At 39.6% G+C, this 16,013-nt stretch overlaps 1 protein-coding gene across 7 annotated transcripts in view; it reads right to left on the bottom strand.

The window, feature by feature from the left end:
* mettl16 (methyltransferase 16, N6-methyladenosine) overlaps window positions 1–15,122 on the bottom strand; it is a 107,579-nt gene extending 92,457 nt beyond the window's left edge. The window contains exons 1-2 of one of the 7 annotated variants that reach the window (XM_078548096.1): window positions 15,030–15,122; window positions 12,054–12,182 (exon numbers count right to left, since the gene is read on the bottom strand). In XM_078548096.1, coding sequence (XP_078404222.1) covers window positions 12,054–12,181 — 128 coding nt within the window. In that variant the 5' untranslated portion in view covers window position 12,182; window positions 15,030–15,122. Of the gene's footprint in view, window positions 1–12,053; window positions 12,183–13,426; window positions 13,710–13,819; window positions 13,911–14,724; window positions 14,745–14,884 lie in introns of those variants that run through there. The other 6 variants (XM_078548095.1, XM_078548098.1, XM_078548097.1 and 3 more) reach the window with 6 other exon arrangements.
* Window positions 15,123–16,013: the final 891 nt, after the last annotated feature.

Genomic DNA, 16,013 nt, shown 5'->3' with positions numbered 1-16,013 from the left:
CATAAACGCCGACATGGACTGGTTGGACAAAAGGCCTGTTTCTGTGCCATATATCCTAAGTAATCCTGCGTATTTGGCTAGGGATGAAAAAAAATTAATTGCTAAACAGTGATATTCTTCATTCAAATACACACCTCTGAGTTTGCTATTAGTGTTAGTTTACAAGATTTGTATTTGAATTATTTGTCTAATAAAAATGTTATGCTCTGTAGCTGGGATAAACTCTATTAACAGGTGTAGCATTAACAGTCAGTCATTCAAAATGTTTTACCAAATCACCTATTATTTATAACACTTATTGTTTCACTGTAATACAATACACAGCAATGTCAAAACTTTACATATTCTAAATTCATATAGGGCTGAGTCTCTCATTGAAGGCTATACGCCCCACAATAGGGTAACCAGCAGTCAGCCTGATAGTTTGAATTTTTATTGCACAGTTAAGATTAGCCATGCTGTGTTCCTTAATGATGCCAGATCAATCTGATAAAGGCTTAGTGACAGAACAGTCAGCAGCAGGGGGGCTTTACACAAAGGAAGCAGAGATCTTATTGTAAGGTTAAGATGTTGCAGGGTATAGCTCCCAATTATTTATAGAAGGTTTGGAAATCATCACTGTTTCTTCGGTATGAACACAGCTTTCTCACAATATAACACTTCAGTAAACTGGTCTAAGCCGCACCTCTGAACTTTTCTGAATAGTTAAAAGGAGTTTTATCCTTCAAGAGTCATGAATGAACTATGAAGGATGGCAGGTAGTGTAATCATATGAACATATTACTAGTAAGGCATGCTTTTGAAAAAAAATGTTACACTCTAAATGAAAATCACCGCACAAATACTACGTTGTGCCATTGCTTCCAATTTTAAATTTGTCATGCTATGCAGATAATACATAAGCTAACATCCCAACCAGAAGCCATCAATAATAAACTGAACCTAAAGATAGAAGCAATGACATAAGTAAATGTTTTTACAGTGATCGCCAAATGTAGTGTAACACATTGTATTTTTTTAAAAAAGCATCCTTTAATAATAACATGTGCATATGGTTATTAGTTGACATTGTCTATGATCCTTCAAAGTCCACTCCTGAGCATATGTACAGCACCTAGTTACTTGATTATTTTAAAATACATCTGTCTTGCCTGCAACTATCATGCTACATGGATTCATATTTGCTTTTTGAAAGAAAACATAGAAGTCATTTATGTTGGAGTTGTTCTAAAAGGTCATCCATAATTGTCATCATTAAACAAAAATATAGGGAGGGGGTGTGGTCAATGCTTTGCCTAAGAACTAAACTAAAAGGCAAGCTATTAGTACATTGATAGCTTTCTCAGAGTCCCAACTATTACAGAATTTCCACACAAGACCTGGGAAACAAATTAAAGATGAGAACCTGGCAGGAACCTGGAGGCAGCAAGAGCCAATGGTAACAAAAGGCTGCTGATGCAAAACCCTTTCATTGTTCTATTGTTGTCAGAGTAAGAGCTCAGATGAAGGAGGTGGGAAGTGTATAGCAGGTTTCTTTAACCTTTGTTTGGTATGTAACTTTAATGGAGAGAACCACATTTCATATTTCAGATACATCATTATGAGATGTATCTTATGTTCTAGATTCTTTAGTAGGCCTCTACCATGCTGAAACCAGCTACAAGGAGATATGAGAGGGAATAATAGACCATTTCCTGAATTCCAATTTGAAAAGATTCTAGTTGATATCTAATCAACCCTCAAAGAAAGAAGACGACAATGCTGCAGCAAAATGAAGCAATGATATCATTCAGTCCTGTCAAAAGATATCTTCTTAGTTCTTACTTCCGAGGGAACACGGTAGGGTTGATATTTTAGAAGGATGAGGTGAAATGGACCAAAGGCCCTACATCTAAACTAATCGCTTGAACCGAATAGTAAAACAATGTGCAACATTTATCTCATGATCAACCTCACCTACATATCCCAAATGTTATTCAATTTTGCCCACTTCTCCACCCCCAAAACCAGCCAACTGATGCTTTTATCCAAATCGTAAGTTTTGGAGGTTAAACTTGCGCAACACCAGCTGCAATAAAGACATTCCTATTGTTTGCAGATATTGAAGCTACAACAGAAAAGGTCACTGTTCAGAAAATGCAAATCACTTCCCAACTTATGTACAAAAAAGGACAAACTTGCTTTCTATTTACATACTATTGTCAGCTCTTTTGTATGTTTATCATATATTTATATTCATTTGGAGTAATGAATTCATATTTTCAGTCAACTGAGAAATGTGTATGGAATAGAATCTTCAAATCTTAAGTGTCTTATTAATTATGCATAAACCAGATCTGCAGCAAGGTAGGAAAATATATGCATGCAAATAAGAAAAATGTTGAAATGAGCTGGATTGATCAGCTATGTACAAAATAAAACGCTTCAAGGTAGGGCAACGAGTTGAAGCTCAAACACATTGTATTATGGAATGGCAGCTTTCGAATTTATCATCCACAGGCTGAATGCCTATTCTTGGTTATGTTACTTATAATTCAGAGATCTCCATAAAAATCAAAAAAATATTGCCACACTTATCCCCTCTCATATCTCCTTGTAGCTGGTTTAAGCATGGTAGAGGCCTACTAAAGAATCTAGAACATAAGAAATACAAACAGGAGAAGGCTATATGGCCACTCAAGCCTGCTCTGCTATAGTAGCTCACGGCTGATCTACTACCCCACCATATCTCCATATCCCTCGATTCCCTTTGAATCCAAAAATCAATCACTCTCAATTGAATATACTCAACAACTGAGCATTCACAGTTCTCTGGGGTAGAGAAGTTCAAAGATTCAGAACCTGTTAAGGGAAAAAAAATTCTCCTGATCTTAGCCCAAAATGGCTGACCTCCTTATTCTGAGACTATGACCATTAGTTCGAGACTCTCCAGCCAGGGGAATAGCCTTTCAGCATCCACCTAGCCATGTCCTCTTTAGAATTTCATACATTTCGATGAAATCGCCTCTTTTTATTCCAAACTCCAGAGAATTTGGCCCATTCTAGTTGATCTCTCCTCATGGGATAACCAGGAATCAACCTAGAGAACCTCTGTTGCACTCCCTCCATTCACCCCCCGCCCCCCCCAACAAACACCACCCTTCCACCCCCCACAAGGCATGCATATTCCTCCTGAGGTAAACTGTCAGCTCCTTCAGCCAGGTTATTGTACCTCACAGAGCAAAAGCTACAATTAATGAAGAGGAGAGAATGCCTTGTAGAGTGAAAAGGGGGTCTCATTAAAAAAAAGTGACCATCAAGATGCAAGGTACTTGCACTCCAATTGTACAAGCCTTCATCTTCTCTCTCTCTTGGGAGTGTTATGTGAGCCAGATTAACAAAATTAATTCTGCACTTAAAAGCGGGGCAAGCTCTGAACAGTTTGATTGATGGGGACAGGGTGGTGTGTGGTGGTAATGTCACTGAACTAGTAATCTAGAGGCCCAGGCTAGTGCTCTGGGGGCACGGGTTCAAATCCCACCATGGCAGCTGGTCGAATTTAAATTTGAATAATTAAAATCTGGAATTATAAAGCTAGTCTCGGTGATCGTGATCATGAAACTATCATCGATTGTCATAAATACCCAACTGGGTTTCCCTATCCCACCTTTGGGAGGGAAATCTGCCGACCTTACCTGGTCTGGCCTATATGTGTCTCCAGATTCACAGCAATGTGGGTTGACTCTTAACTGCCCTCTTAAATGGCCCTAGCAAGCCACTCAGTTCAAAGGCAATTAGGGATGGGCAACAAATGCTGGCAATGCCAGTGAAACCCACAGCCCATGAAAAAATAAATAAATAAATTCCAAGGTTTTAAAAGAGTCAAAGCAACATAACTTGTGTCAGTAAATCACAGGTTAAGAGGAAGATGAATATGAAAACTGAAGAGGCTATAACAACAGGATCAGGACTTGATTTCACCAACACATCAAAGCAGGCTGTCTGCTCTGACCTGGACAAACCTGATCCTATTCCACTTTGATGCCAATGCACTTGATGGGTTTTTTTGGGTTTCATAGATCCCATGCAGTCCGTGTAAAATGCACAGCTGTGATTATTACAACTGTGCAAACCTTTTCTTTTTTAAGCCAAGGCTGTGGGAAAATCCCATTTCCCAGCAGTCTGGTGATGGAGGCGGAATCAGGACAGTGGGATTAGTCCCATCTCTGACGTGAAAATCTGGCCCAAAGTGTCAGAAGGTTGCGCAATTTGGGAGCAAACATTTCAGCTCAGCCCAAATATTTATCAGCAACTTAGTCTTCATTACCCCACTTTAGAACTGTTACTTAAGGCAACTTAGCCTTCCAGACAGGGACAGTTCTGAGTTAACTAATCATGACCTGGGCAGCAATAAGAGGGCTACAGCTGACCTCAGCATTCATCAATTAGGGAATGGAAAATTGGACAGTTTTTTGCTCCCAACAACTGTCTACCAACTGCCAGTGGAAGTTTGTGTTTGGACATCATATAGGGATATGGTTTGGTTGCAGCAACTGTTCATATGAACTTCTAAAAGGTTCTGCATGAGTTGACAAAAAATAATGGACGTGGAATTGGGGGTACAATTGACATGTGACATGAATAGGTTTTTTTTTAATATTCATTCATGGGCAAGGTCAAAGTTTATTGTTGATCCTAATTTCCATGAGAAGGCAGTGGTCAGCCACCTTCTTAAACCACTGAAGTCATGTGGGGTAGACACACCCACAGTGCTGTTAGATAGGGAGTTCATGGAGTTTGACCCAGCCACAATGAAGGAACGGGAATAAATTTCCAAGTCAGGGTAGTGTGTGACTTGAGGGGGGTACGGGGGGGAGAGAGTTCCAGATGGTGGTGTTCACATGCGCCTGCTGCCCTTGTTCTTCTAGGCAATAGAAGTCAGGGGTTTGGAAGGTGCTGTCAAAGAAGACTCGAGAGATGTTGCACTGCATCTTGTAAATGGGACATACTACTGCACTGTGCATTGGTAGTGGAGGGAGTAAATGTTTTAGGTGATGAGTGGCATGTTAATGAAGTAGGTTACTTTGTCCTGCATGGTGTTGAGCTTGAGTGTTGTTGGAGCTGCACTCAGAGGCAAATAGAATATTCCATCACAATCCTGACTTGTGCATTGCAGATAGTGGAAAGGCTTTGGGCAATTGGGAGATGAGTTACTCATCTCAGAATAGCCAGCCTCTGGCCTTCTTTTATGGCCATTATTTGTGTCGCTTGTCCAGTTAGGATTCTGGTTAATGATGACCCCCAAAATGGTGCAGGATGCAGCTATGGTAATCCTATTGAATGTCAAGAGGAGGTAGTTAGATGCTCTCTTGTTGGTAATGATCCTAATCTGCCAATTTACCTGGTAGCAGGGGATCCAGACCAAGGGGCTATCTTAGATCTGTGCTTGGCCATTTTGGAGTTAACTTGGGAAGCATTTTTTTCAAAGGGTACCACATATGTGCAGTTCTCACTCCCAAAATACTTTATATGCTGAAAAGGGATGGGGGTTGGGTCAATTGAAATTTTCAAGAAAGGCAACAGATCTTTGTTAGGGTATCAATGGATATGAAGTGAAGGCATGTAAATAGAGTTGAGATACAGATATATCAGTATTATTGAATGGCAGAACAGATGGAGAGGCTAAATGACCTACTCCTGTTACCATGTCCTCAACCATCCCAAACCTGGTAAAATCATTGGCCCATTCTCAGGCAAGTGATGTACTGAAGTTAAACAGTGCTTGTGCAACTCTATTCCAGCAACTATGGTTGGAAGTAGGAAGCATTTGGTCATGATACTCCAGTCATCATGAATGTGAGTAGGGCAGGCTTGATGGAGCAGCTCATCATTTTCATGTTTGGCTGCTTGTATTCAAACATGACATTTCTGTGAATATTTCATTTCTGTCATGAGCTACACCTATAGCACTGTCCATCACAGCAACGTCTTGATTATCAGCTAACAATATTATCTGTAAATATCAGGAACTCCTGGCATTAAAATTTCCATTATAATTAAAAATCTAAGGTTTCAGTAGCTTTTTAAAAAAAGTGCACTTTATCAATGACTTTGTTTTGAAGGCTAGGTTTCTGCAGCCTCACTTTCTGCTGCATTTAAATGATACCCTCACTATAAACAGCTCCCAGAGCAGTTTACAATACAGAATGCTTTGTACCTTAAGCACGCTAGATTGTAAGTGCAAGTAATTTTCTTTATTGCAAGGATAGGCACATTGTTTTACCAAATATCAGGGACTGGAGGCTGCTTGGCTAGTTAGGCAGAGCTCCTTTGCCTATCCAATGAGCCACACTACAAATTGTGTGCGCGGACACTGGAGGTTGCTTGGCTAGTTAGTCAGAGCAACTTTGCCTATCCAATGACCCACACTACAAATTGTGTGGGGATTTTAGTGAGGACAAGATTAAGATGAAGTTCTTCTATCCCATCTCCCATCCCCCTAAATCAAGCATTTATTATCTGGGCTCACTCATGAGGAACAGGCACTTGGGTGAGATCAGGCAGATCATTCTACTTTCTGAACTATGGTCCTTTTGTTTGCATGTTTACATCTTATTTTGAGACACTTGCGTTTCCTTCAGCAGCTCTAGGCTGTTCTCCATATCATGAGGGGAAAGGCTGTTGTTTACGAGGCCTAATTTTTTCAGGCAAGATAAACAACGGTTTGATTCTTCAACTATTTGGTTCAATAAGAGTTGGCTACATTTTTTATGGATTTAAAGTATGATGTTCAAATTCTTATTTTTTATAGCTATAAAGGACAGCACCATCTTTCAGTATTTGATCTGTATATTTCTAAATTTAACATTTGTGGACAGAGCAATAATGGAAACAAATTTCCAAATTTTACAGGAAATAGTTTAAGTATTTATACAATGAACACCTTGTTGTTTAACTTCAGTAAGCACAGGCAGTTACTGAAACAAATGCTACGGCTTCATGGATTAAATTGTGAGCCACTATCAGTAAGAAAGGTTGCGATCTGAACTAAAAATAAGGAAATACCCTGATCAGTCAGTGTCTGAAAGAGGATCTCTCCCAAAATATGAACATATCTTTCCCTTTGATATGACGCCCAGATTACTTTCAGCGCGCCTGTGTCCCAAGGTGATGGGGGGTGCGAATGCCTCAAAATAATTTCAATAATGATCATTTTTCCATGTGTTTGTTTCATCTTGTCCATCAATATTAATACAGGCATCTATATGATGAATGATGAGGTTTTTCAGTGATCTAACAGGACCATGCCCTGTGAAGTGATAGGACTGGCCCATGGTGGTGGGTTAGAATTAGCGCAAATTAGAATTAGAGCAAACAATAATCAATACCAGGTAGAACTGAGGGCACCAACCTATACAGTGTAGAATACTGGTATGAGATGAAGTAACCTGGTGTGTACGAGCTGACATTGACACTAATTGATGGTAATGGCAGATAATGCATCCTTAGGGCAATTCCTTTCTTAACTTTTTAAGAAAGATAGCCTCCGTTTTCTGAGTCCCTCTGGTTCTGGGTATGAACTCTACATAAATCTAATTAGTTTAAAATTACTGTCTGACAAAAAAGATCTAAAGCATTTGTCACAGATACCAGTCACAGTAAATGAAGTGTTTACTAAGATGTTTAAAACTAATAGGTTGAGAAGCCATCACAATTCAATACCACGTAGTGATTTTTGACAACATCAGTGCCTCTTGGCTAGGGATGCAGACAGAATTGATCTTTGCTTTGATGTTTCCCCACTCATTCCCCAGCTATCATTATCCAAACTTACAAAGAAAGAATGGCTATTTGGGTAAGGTACCCATGGGCAACCAAGTCTCTAGCATCTCAACCCCACACACTGTTCTTTGAGAACATGACAGATAAAGCTGAACTCTTATATTATAGTTTATTTGGATTTTCATTCACTTCTGGCAAGTTTCACTTAAAATGCTCCTAAACTAAAATTCCACAGAAATTCCATAGTAGACCATAAAATACTTGAAGTGGAAAAATTAGCAGGGCTATGAGGAATAAAGAGCAGAGAAGTGGGGCTAATTGAATAGCTCTTTCAAAGAGCTGGCAAAGGCGTAACAGGCTGAACAGCCTCTTCGTGTGCTGTATTGTTTTATGATTCTATGACCAGAAAAATAAATATGAGTGACAGTGAAACTGTAGAGAGTAATTTGGGCTGGATTTGGGTGACAGAAAAAAAAACATTGAATGGAGGCCCACAGGCGATCACATGGACTTTGTTTGAATCTTTATATGTAGAGCATCTGATCATATCTGAGGATGTCACAAAGCACTCCACGTACTATGAATTACTTTGAAGTGCAGTCAATTTTTATTATGTAGACAAACCAGTAATTTTTTTCATGCAGCATGGTCCCACAAACAGTAATGAGATGGATGCCCGATTTTTGTTGATGCTGGATGAAGGGTTGGCCATATCACGCTATCTTTAACATTGACCTAAGCCATCAAACAGGCAAGCAAAGAAGTTTCCCTGTCAAGGCACTGAAATACCACAAATCAAAGTCACAAATTACACCTTATGTGACAGTTTCTGTGGTGTGCTGTTCCTCACTCTTCTCAATGACTTTGACTTTGATGCAGTCAACTCCTTTCTCCAACAGCTCTCCTCCATTGGCTGTTCAATAGGATTGCCCTCACTTGGTTCATCTGTTCAACCTGAGTTGAGGAATCTCCAGACATTTCTTATTCTGCCCATATTATTACCTTTGGAGACTGCATGAATCTATCCTTGGCCCTCCCTCCTCTTCTTCATCTACAGGTCTACCCTTGGTGACATCATCTAAAGACAGGGTCAGAATCCACATGTACGTTGACGACACAAAGCTCCATCTACCACCACCTCTTCTTTCAACCCCTCCTCTGACTTGTAAGATACCTAGACATCAGAGGACTATCTGATGCCAAATTGAGTTTCCAACCCATAAGTTCTCCATTACAAAGACTGTTTGCTTCTACCTCTGCAACATTGATCATTTTTGCCCTTACCTCAGGAGAGGTGGTGGAGGAGGTCAGAAGAGATAGTAGATTTAAAAAGCCTCTTCAACTGAGCAAAAATTGTAATGTGCTTAACAGCTTAGATATCGATCCAAGCAAGAGTAGGAGGGAAATTTGGGAACTTAGCCAAAGGCAGAGGATATGTTTTAAGGAGGCTTCTGACACTGGGGAGCATGAAAGAAAACAGTAGGCTTTGGAAAGTAAATTATTGAGTGTGGGGGCTAGATTGCAAAATGGAGACTAGGGATAGAGAAGCTGTTTAACAAATTAGAGGTAAATGAATAGACAGTATGTGCAGGGAAGAAGGACTGAACGGATTTTGAAAATTATTGCAACACTGGATGAAAATTTAGAAGTTGCTGCCATAAAGCCCAGGTCCAGTGGATGTTGGCAAGAATGCTTAATGATTTCATGTTTACGTATGGTGGAACTTTAGAGACTCCAAAACTGAAAACAAAATGTTCAGCCACAGATTGATCAGAGGTTATCCAGTTAGGTTTTCCCAAGGAAACTGCCCACAGCAACAGAGGGAAAAAAACAGTTAAATCACTTGTCTGATATGGTGCAGCTTTTTCAACCAGCTAGAAAATGGCACAGGCAGACATATTAGGATTGATTTTCTGTCAATTTGCTTCAATAGGGAAGAGTCTTTGAACCATGCAATATCCATTAATTCACAGAATTGTTGGAACACATTTGCAGGTTGTAATCTAATGCAATTTTGATTTTGGGAGAGAAATGCTACTGCAATGTCCAATGATTAGTTCCCACAAATCAGAAAACACAAATCTGGATGAGTAAGGAAGGCATTACATTATCAGAACTATGAAAAGCATTTTAAACAGAAGAAAATCCAATCTCACTTAATTTCACAAGGTGTCAAAAAATTGTGGCATTCTGACAACTTTGTGCGGAAACAAATGAGACAAATACTAGTTTGTAGAATCAGACACTGGCATCTTGCCGGTTCGCTAAGCCAGAAGTACTGATAGGCCTTATTTTACAATATCCCAGAATTGTACAAATAGGTCCCTCTTCATTCCTTTTAAAAAATGTCCCAAATGGAAATTATTTGGTGCCCATACAGACAGCATATGCCATTCCTAAATCAGACGAATATTTATGATAAAGACTGACTAATGTTAAATCTATCACTAGTATCAGTTCATTACTTTTTGCTCTTGGAAATATTGTGTAATTAAAAAATAGTAAATTCACAAAGATATTTTGTTTTGCTGAGAGATAGGGTTAAACTCAATGTTTGGCAAAGGTTTATAATCAACTACTTCATGACTGTCTATTTTTTTTAAAAATTACTAGGAGACCTTGGTAAAGAGCCAAGGCTCACAGTGTAAGACACCACCCTCGACTGAAAAGAAATGAGGTAAATGATGAAGCAGTGATAACAGAGATATCACATTTGGGTTTTAAAAGCTTGAAGATTTGAAAAGAAAGGAAGTATTAAAGGCAATGAAGATTTTCTAGCCCTGAAAAGGAATGACTTGGAGCAGAATACTGCAGTGAGTGCCTAATTCAATGTGCTAAAGATATAGACAGCCAGTTAAGATGGCATATTTGGGGCTTAGAAGTTAAAAGAAAGGAAAACGTGTTGAACCCAAAATGGTGATTGAAGTGTCCAGGACATGGGCCAATAGACATGATTATAAATGGACTACATCAGGCTGCTCTTGACAAGTCTCCCAACTTGCGCACCAACACAATGTTAACGAGGAGACCTTTACAAGATCAACTGAGGTGACTCTGTCCATATATAGATTGTTGCCAATAGCTCTGTTTGATATTTCTCATTATTGTGTTTTGAAGCAATTATTTTAAACTGAATGGCTACCTAGATCACTTCAGAGGGATTAATAGTTATTTTTTCTATAAATGTCAGTAAATATGTTAATTTAGTGATCAGTAGATTTAACCAGTTGCTAAAAACTAAGAGTAGGCTAGAATTTTGACATACTGGGATAAAATTTAATGGCCAATACCTCTAGTCACTGGCCATTTTCTACACATAACTTCAGCCATTGTGTGTTACTGGGCTATTCCATCATGGGTGTCATTACAGTAAAGCTCAATCTTACATCAACAGACATTGACACATGTACTTTCAGCAGGGATCACTTCATGGTGACAGGAAGTGACAATACTGAACGCTTTCCACCCCGCCCCCCCCACCCCACCCCACCCCCCACCCCCCAACACCCCCCCCCCACCCCCCAACACCCCCCCCCACCCCCCAACACCCCCCCCCACCCCCCAACCCCCCCCCCAAACCACCCCCCCACCCAAACCACCCCCCCAAACCCCCCCACCCCTCAACCCCCCCCCCCCACCCACCCCCACCCCTCAACCCCGCCCCCCACCCACCCCCACCCCTCAACCCCCCACCCCCACCCCATATAAGACAAGGCAAATTGTAAATCTTGCAAATCTTGTTAAAAAGTTAAACATAATTGGGAACTAAACTTAGGACCTTCCACAGGGTGCTTTCTTCCACTTGGCCACTGGGGAAATCTCAGATTTTATAAAAACCGGAGTATATAGCAACTCAATATACTCACACCCCTGACACCATGATCAAATAGTATGCTAAGTGCTCACTGTTGTGGTACAGGTATGAAGAATGGCTTTTGAACAGACACCAGTGCACGTGAAACTACTGGACAAAAATATATGATGTCTTCAGGAGTCAGTAAAATGATCTAAGCAAAAAAGCAGGTGCCACCATCACCACAATGCCTCCGTATAATACTCATCTCTAAATTGTAGACAATTTCCAGAGCACTTCTTACAAAATCATATTGTTACTAAAGAAATGAAGAGCGACGTAGAAGAAAATCAGCTCTCCAAGGAGGAAAACAATTCGATAATACACCCCTCAGGACAACAGCAAATCTTTTACAGCATGGACCAAACAGATTTTGTCACACAGTGAAACAAGTGTTAGTTGGTACGAATGGGGCAATTTCACTTCTTCATTAGCATACCTCACTTTCCCAGTCAAGCTTGTATGTACGTGTTGCTGGAATTCTGTGTATCTTGATGCTAAATATGTAAAATCTGGTGGCTTGTCTTTATATCGGTTCCTTGGATGCATAGATTTGTTAAGGGCCATCCTAAAACAAAGGAAGAAAGGTGGAACAATTTTAAATTGCCAACAGGATGCATGGATGCCGAGTTAATTTACCGGCATGAAAATAGCTGCTGCTATTTAAACAAAACTAATCAATTACTTGCAACCATTTGTTGGGGCCATGAAAAATAACAATTTCTCTCTTATCTCTATTTCTGCCTAATGGTCTTTAAATTACAACAGCTAAGCAATAATGTCAATGTTATCAGTTGTCAAGTAAATAATGAAAACAAATCATCTAAAGTAACATTCATCTCGTAAAACTAATCATTAGGGAGAAATTCAGATATTTTTCCTCCAACCAATTATTCATATTACTTCTCGCAGTTCCTTGTATTTCCCTCACTTCCTAAGTCTATCGTGATACCTCCATAAATGAAACCAATATATGGGGGAGCCTGGCTAAGAATCGCTGGTCCATCAAAAACAGAAGATGGGGCTGAGATAAATGATAAGTTTCTGGCAGCCTTTGGGATAATCAGGACAATTGTGTTAAAATAAATGAAAAAGCACAGTAACCAAAATTAAAATGATGCAAAATGCAACTGAATTCTCTTAATTTTCTTGTAAATGCAGCCAGCTTTGGAAAAGAGCCAAGAGGAAAAATATAGGAAATATGAAATGCCTTCATTTTCTGACAGCCTTCAATTTTGAACTATCTATTTAAGATAAATGCACAACTCCAAGATACAACTACTGGTCATTCACACACGCCAATGCATTATCTCTTTCAAACTCACGTTTTTCATTTTAAATTATGAACAGTTCTTCCCTGCCCTTTTTCCAGAGTTTCATACAAAAATTTGTTTAATCTGAACACACAAAGTCACAGAAAATTTGGCGCTATTAAACAACATGGTTCATGCTTTATTTTTCCTTGTAAAATTTTCCATCTCTTTTATTGTTGAAAAGAATAGAAGGAAAGATAAGGGGAAAAAAAGGCCAATTAATGATGCCAAGTAAAGAAAACTTGCATTCATATGCCCTCCCACTCAAAGCACCTCACAAACTAATTTAACGAGTCGGAAAATATGGCAATATTTATTGCACCACAAATCCTAGAAAAATAATGAATAAAATGACGAACTTTCGTCTTTGATGGTGCTAATTAGAGGAAGAATAGAAGAGGTTAGGTAACATATGTGCCGCATCAATGGCCAATTCAACCAAAACGGGACAGCCACCTCACATTACCTTCAATGGTTCCACTAACTCTGAATCGCTCACCATCAACATCTTGGATATCACCATTAACTAGATGCTGAACTGGAACAACCATATCAATGTCGCTGCAAGAGCTCTGTATTCTGTGATGAGTGGCTCACTCACCGTTTCCTCAAAGTCACTCCACAATGATCAAGTTGGGAGCTGGAGTAAAGCATTGCCCAGTTCCCATTTGCTAACATTGTGTAGGTCCCCACAAAAAGTGGGTGGGCGGCTGACTGGGATGGGTCAGTTAGTTAGCTGACTGATATTCACTGGTGAGCCTTGACAGATAAGTTGTACAGTAACTATAGAACCTTACCCCATCAAGAAACCAATTCAGAAGGGGAGAGAAACATTTAAAAAAAACTTAATACAGTACTCTATGCTGCATCACCAATGTTTTAGCAAACCTACTTAACTGATGATTTCTATCCTTGATTTTCCAAAGCCAATTTGCAATCAAACAATATCCCTTTAGGCCTCCCTAAGGTTGCTCTGAAACCTGCTGCTGGAAGGGGGAACACAGGAATTTAGAGTCTCAGAAAAGATTATTGTAATCCATCTCGTTTCCCCCAGGTAGCTTAACTGAGATCACAGACTAAACAGAAGCAAGGTCAGTGGGTCGAAGTTTTGCCTTACGATTCGTTACTCCAAATGTTACTCTTCCCATTGCAAAGTTTCTGTGATCATACAACAACAGAACTTTTAACCTAACGGAATGTCCCTCGGTGCTTCATGGGAGTATTAAAAAACAGTATATGATCAAGCCACGTAAGAAGATATTGGGGCAGTTGATTAAAAGTTTGGATAAAGAGGAAGGTTTTAAAGGGGAGTCTTAAAGGAGGAGAGCAAGGTAGAGAAGTGGAGAGGTTTAGGGAGGGAATTCCAAAGCTTAAGGCATATGCAGCTGAAGACACAGCAGACAATGATGGAGCGACCAAAATCTGGGATGCTCAAAAAACCAGAATTCAAGGAGCGCAGATATCTCTGTGGGTCTGGAGATTACAGAGATAGGGAGGTGTAAGGGTATGGCGGGAATTGAGAACAAGGATGAGTGTTTTAAAATCAAGGCATTGTTTAACCAGGAGACAATGTAAGTCAGCAAGCACACGCTTGATGGGTGAACTGGACTTGGTGAGAGTTAGGACACAACAGTGCACGTTATGCATAAAACTCTTCTATACCAGTAATATAGATGTCAGGAGTAATCACCCCTATTTCAGAATCTAACAGGAACTCACAATAAGCCCATTTGCTATATCAAAGATGATACGATACACAAAATAAATAAGATTAAATTAACGGGAAAGGGAACGAACTGTCTCAGATGGTCAGGTGGTGTACCAGTCAGGCGGGAAAACTAAACACTGTGAATTTATTTATTTTTAAGATCAAGAATTTTAATTTAAAAAAGATAACAAGATTATAATATAACGAACAATTCAATTCCTTTAAATATACATTTAACAAGGCCCATACTTTCTGGGATCAAACTTGCTACTTTCCCAGATTTTTATGATTAAAACATTGGCACCTTGTAAACGCAATAATTCAAGTACTAGACCACGATGCTACTTCTTACCCGCTCCTCAAAGCTTTACCCTCGCACTAAACAATTACAAACCTCTAGTGTTTTAGGACCTTAAAAACAACTATAGGCCTCGGCAACTGCGCACAAAAACCCCCTTCACCGCGACCCGGAAGGACCTCCCTCTCTGGCAGTTAGAGGTAAGTGCTGCACATGCGTCAGTTACTTGGCGGTTTTACAGTGCAAACTACATCAAATTGATCTATGTTGGACCAATGCACAACACGCAACATTAGGGAAACGCCGAGTAACATTTACATATTTGCTACATACACAAAACCCCGCTGTCTTTTTCTGATTTTAAGCTCTCTATGAAGATATAGGACTCTCTTCCCCTCTTTTCAAGATGATGGTTTGTTCCAAGACGGGTCACTGTTCTATCTTTCACCAATTGAATCTGGACAGGGAGGGCATTTAAACAAGGCTGCGCTGATAATTAATTTCTCACAAGTGCAAAATGAGGTATTTAATTTTAAGATTTAAAAGCGTGGATCCTCATGTGTATGTGATTCCGCCCCAACTTACAATGTTTCTGTAAAAATGTAGCATGGGACCTTTTATATTGTTTTAAACTTCTCAAAATTATAAATCGGCTAGTCCAAGCTGCCAAAATAATAGGGAAGTACAAGCTATCCCTTACAATTAATCAAAAATATTCTCTGAAGATCAGGAAGCAGAAGCAGTACGGTGGAGATGAGGAGTAACAAGGTTCAGAAAACAATTTATAGGCCTCTCAACAGTAGTTATATATTTGGATAGAGCATTAAGAAAGAAATAATTGAAGCTTGTAACAAAGGCAATATAATAATTGTGGGGGATTTTAATCTTCATATAAACTGGACCAATCAAATTGGTAAAGGTGGTCTGGAAGTGTTTGTAGAATGATTTTGTGATAGTTTCCAACACTGGGCCATAACCTCCGAGCTCCCCAGTGTCCAAAGATACGCTGGGGTATCCCTCTGGGAAGTTCCAGGTAAGGGTTTGCACAGCAAGTGCCTAGAAGTGCACACTTCCTCTGGA

This window comes from Cetorhinus maximus, chromosome 9, assembly GCF_964194155.1.
Source record: "Cetorhinus maximus chromosome 9, sCetMax3.hap1.1, whole genome shotgun sequence".
NCBI classification, from domain to species: Eukaryota; Metazoa; Chordata; class Chondrichthyes; order Lamniformes; family Cetorhinidae; genus Cetorhinus; species Cetorhinus maximus.
Note: the sequence above shows the minus strand (reverse complement) of the source record. Positions and strands in the feature narration are given on the sequence as shown.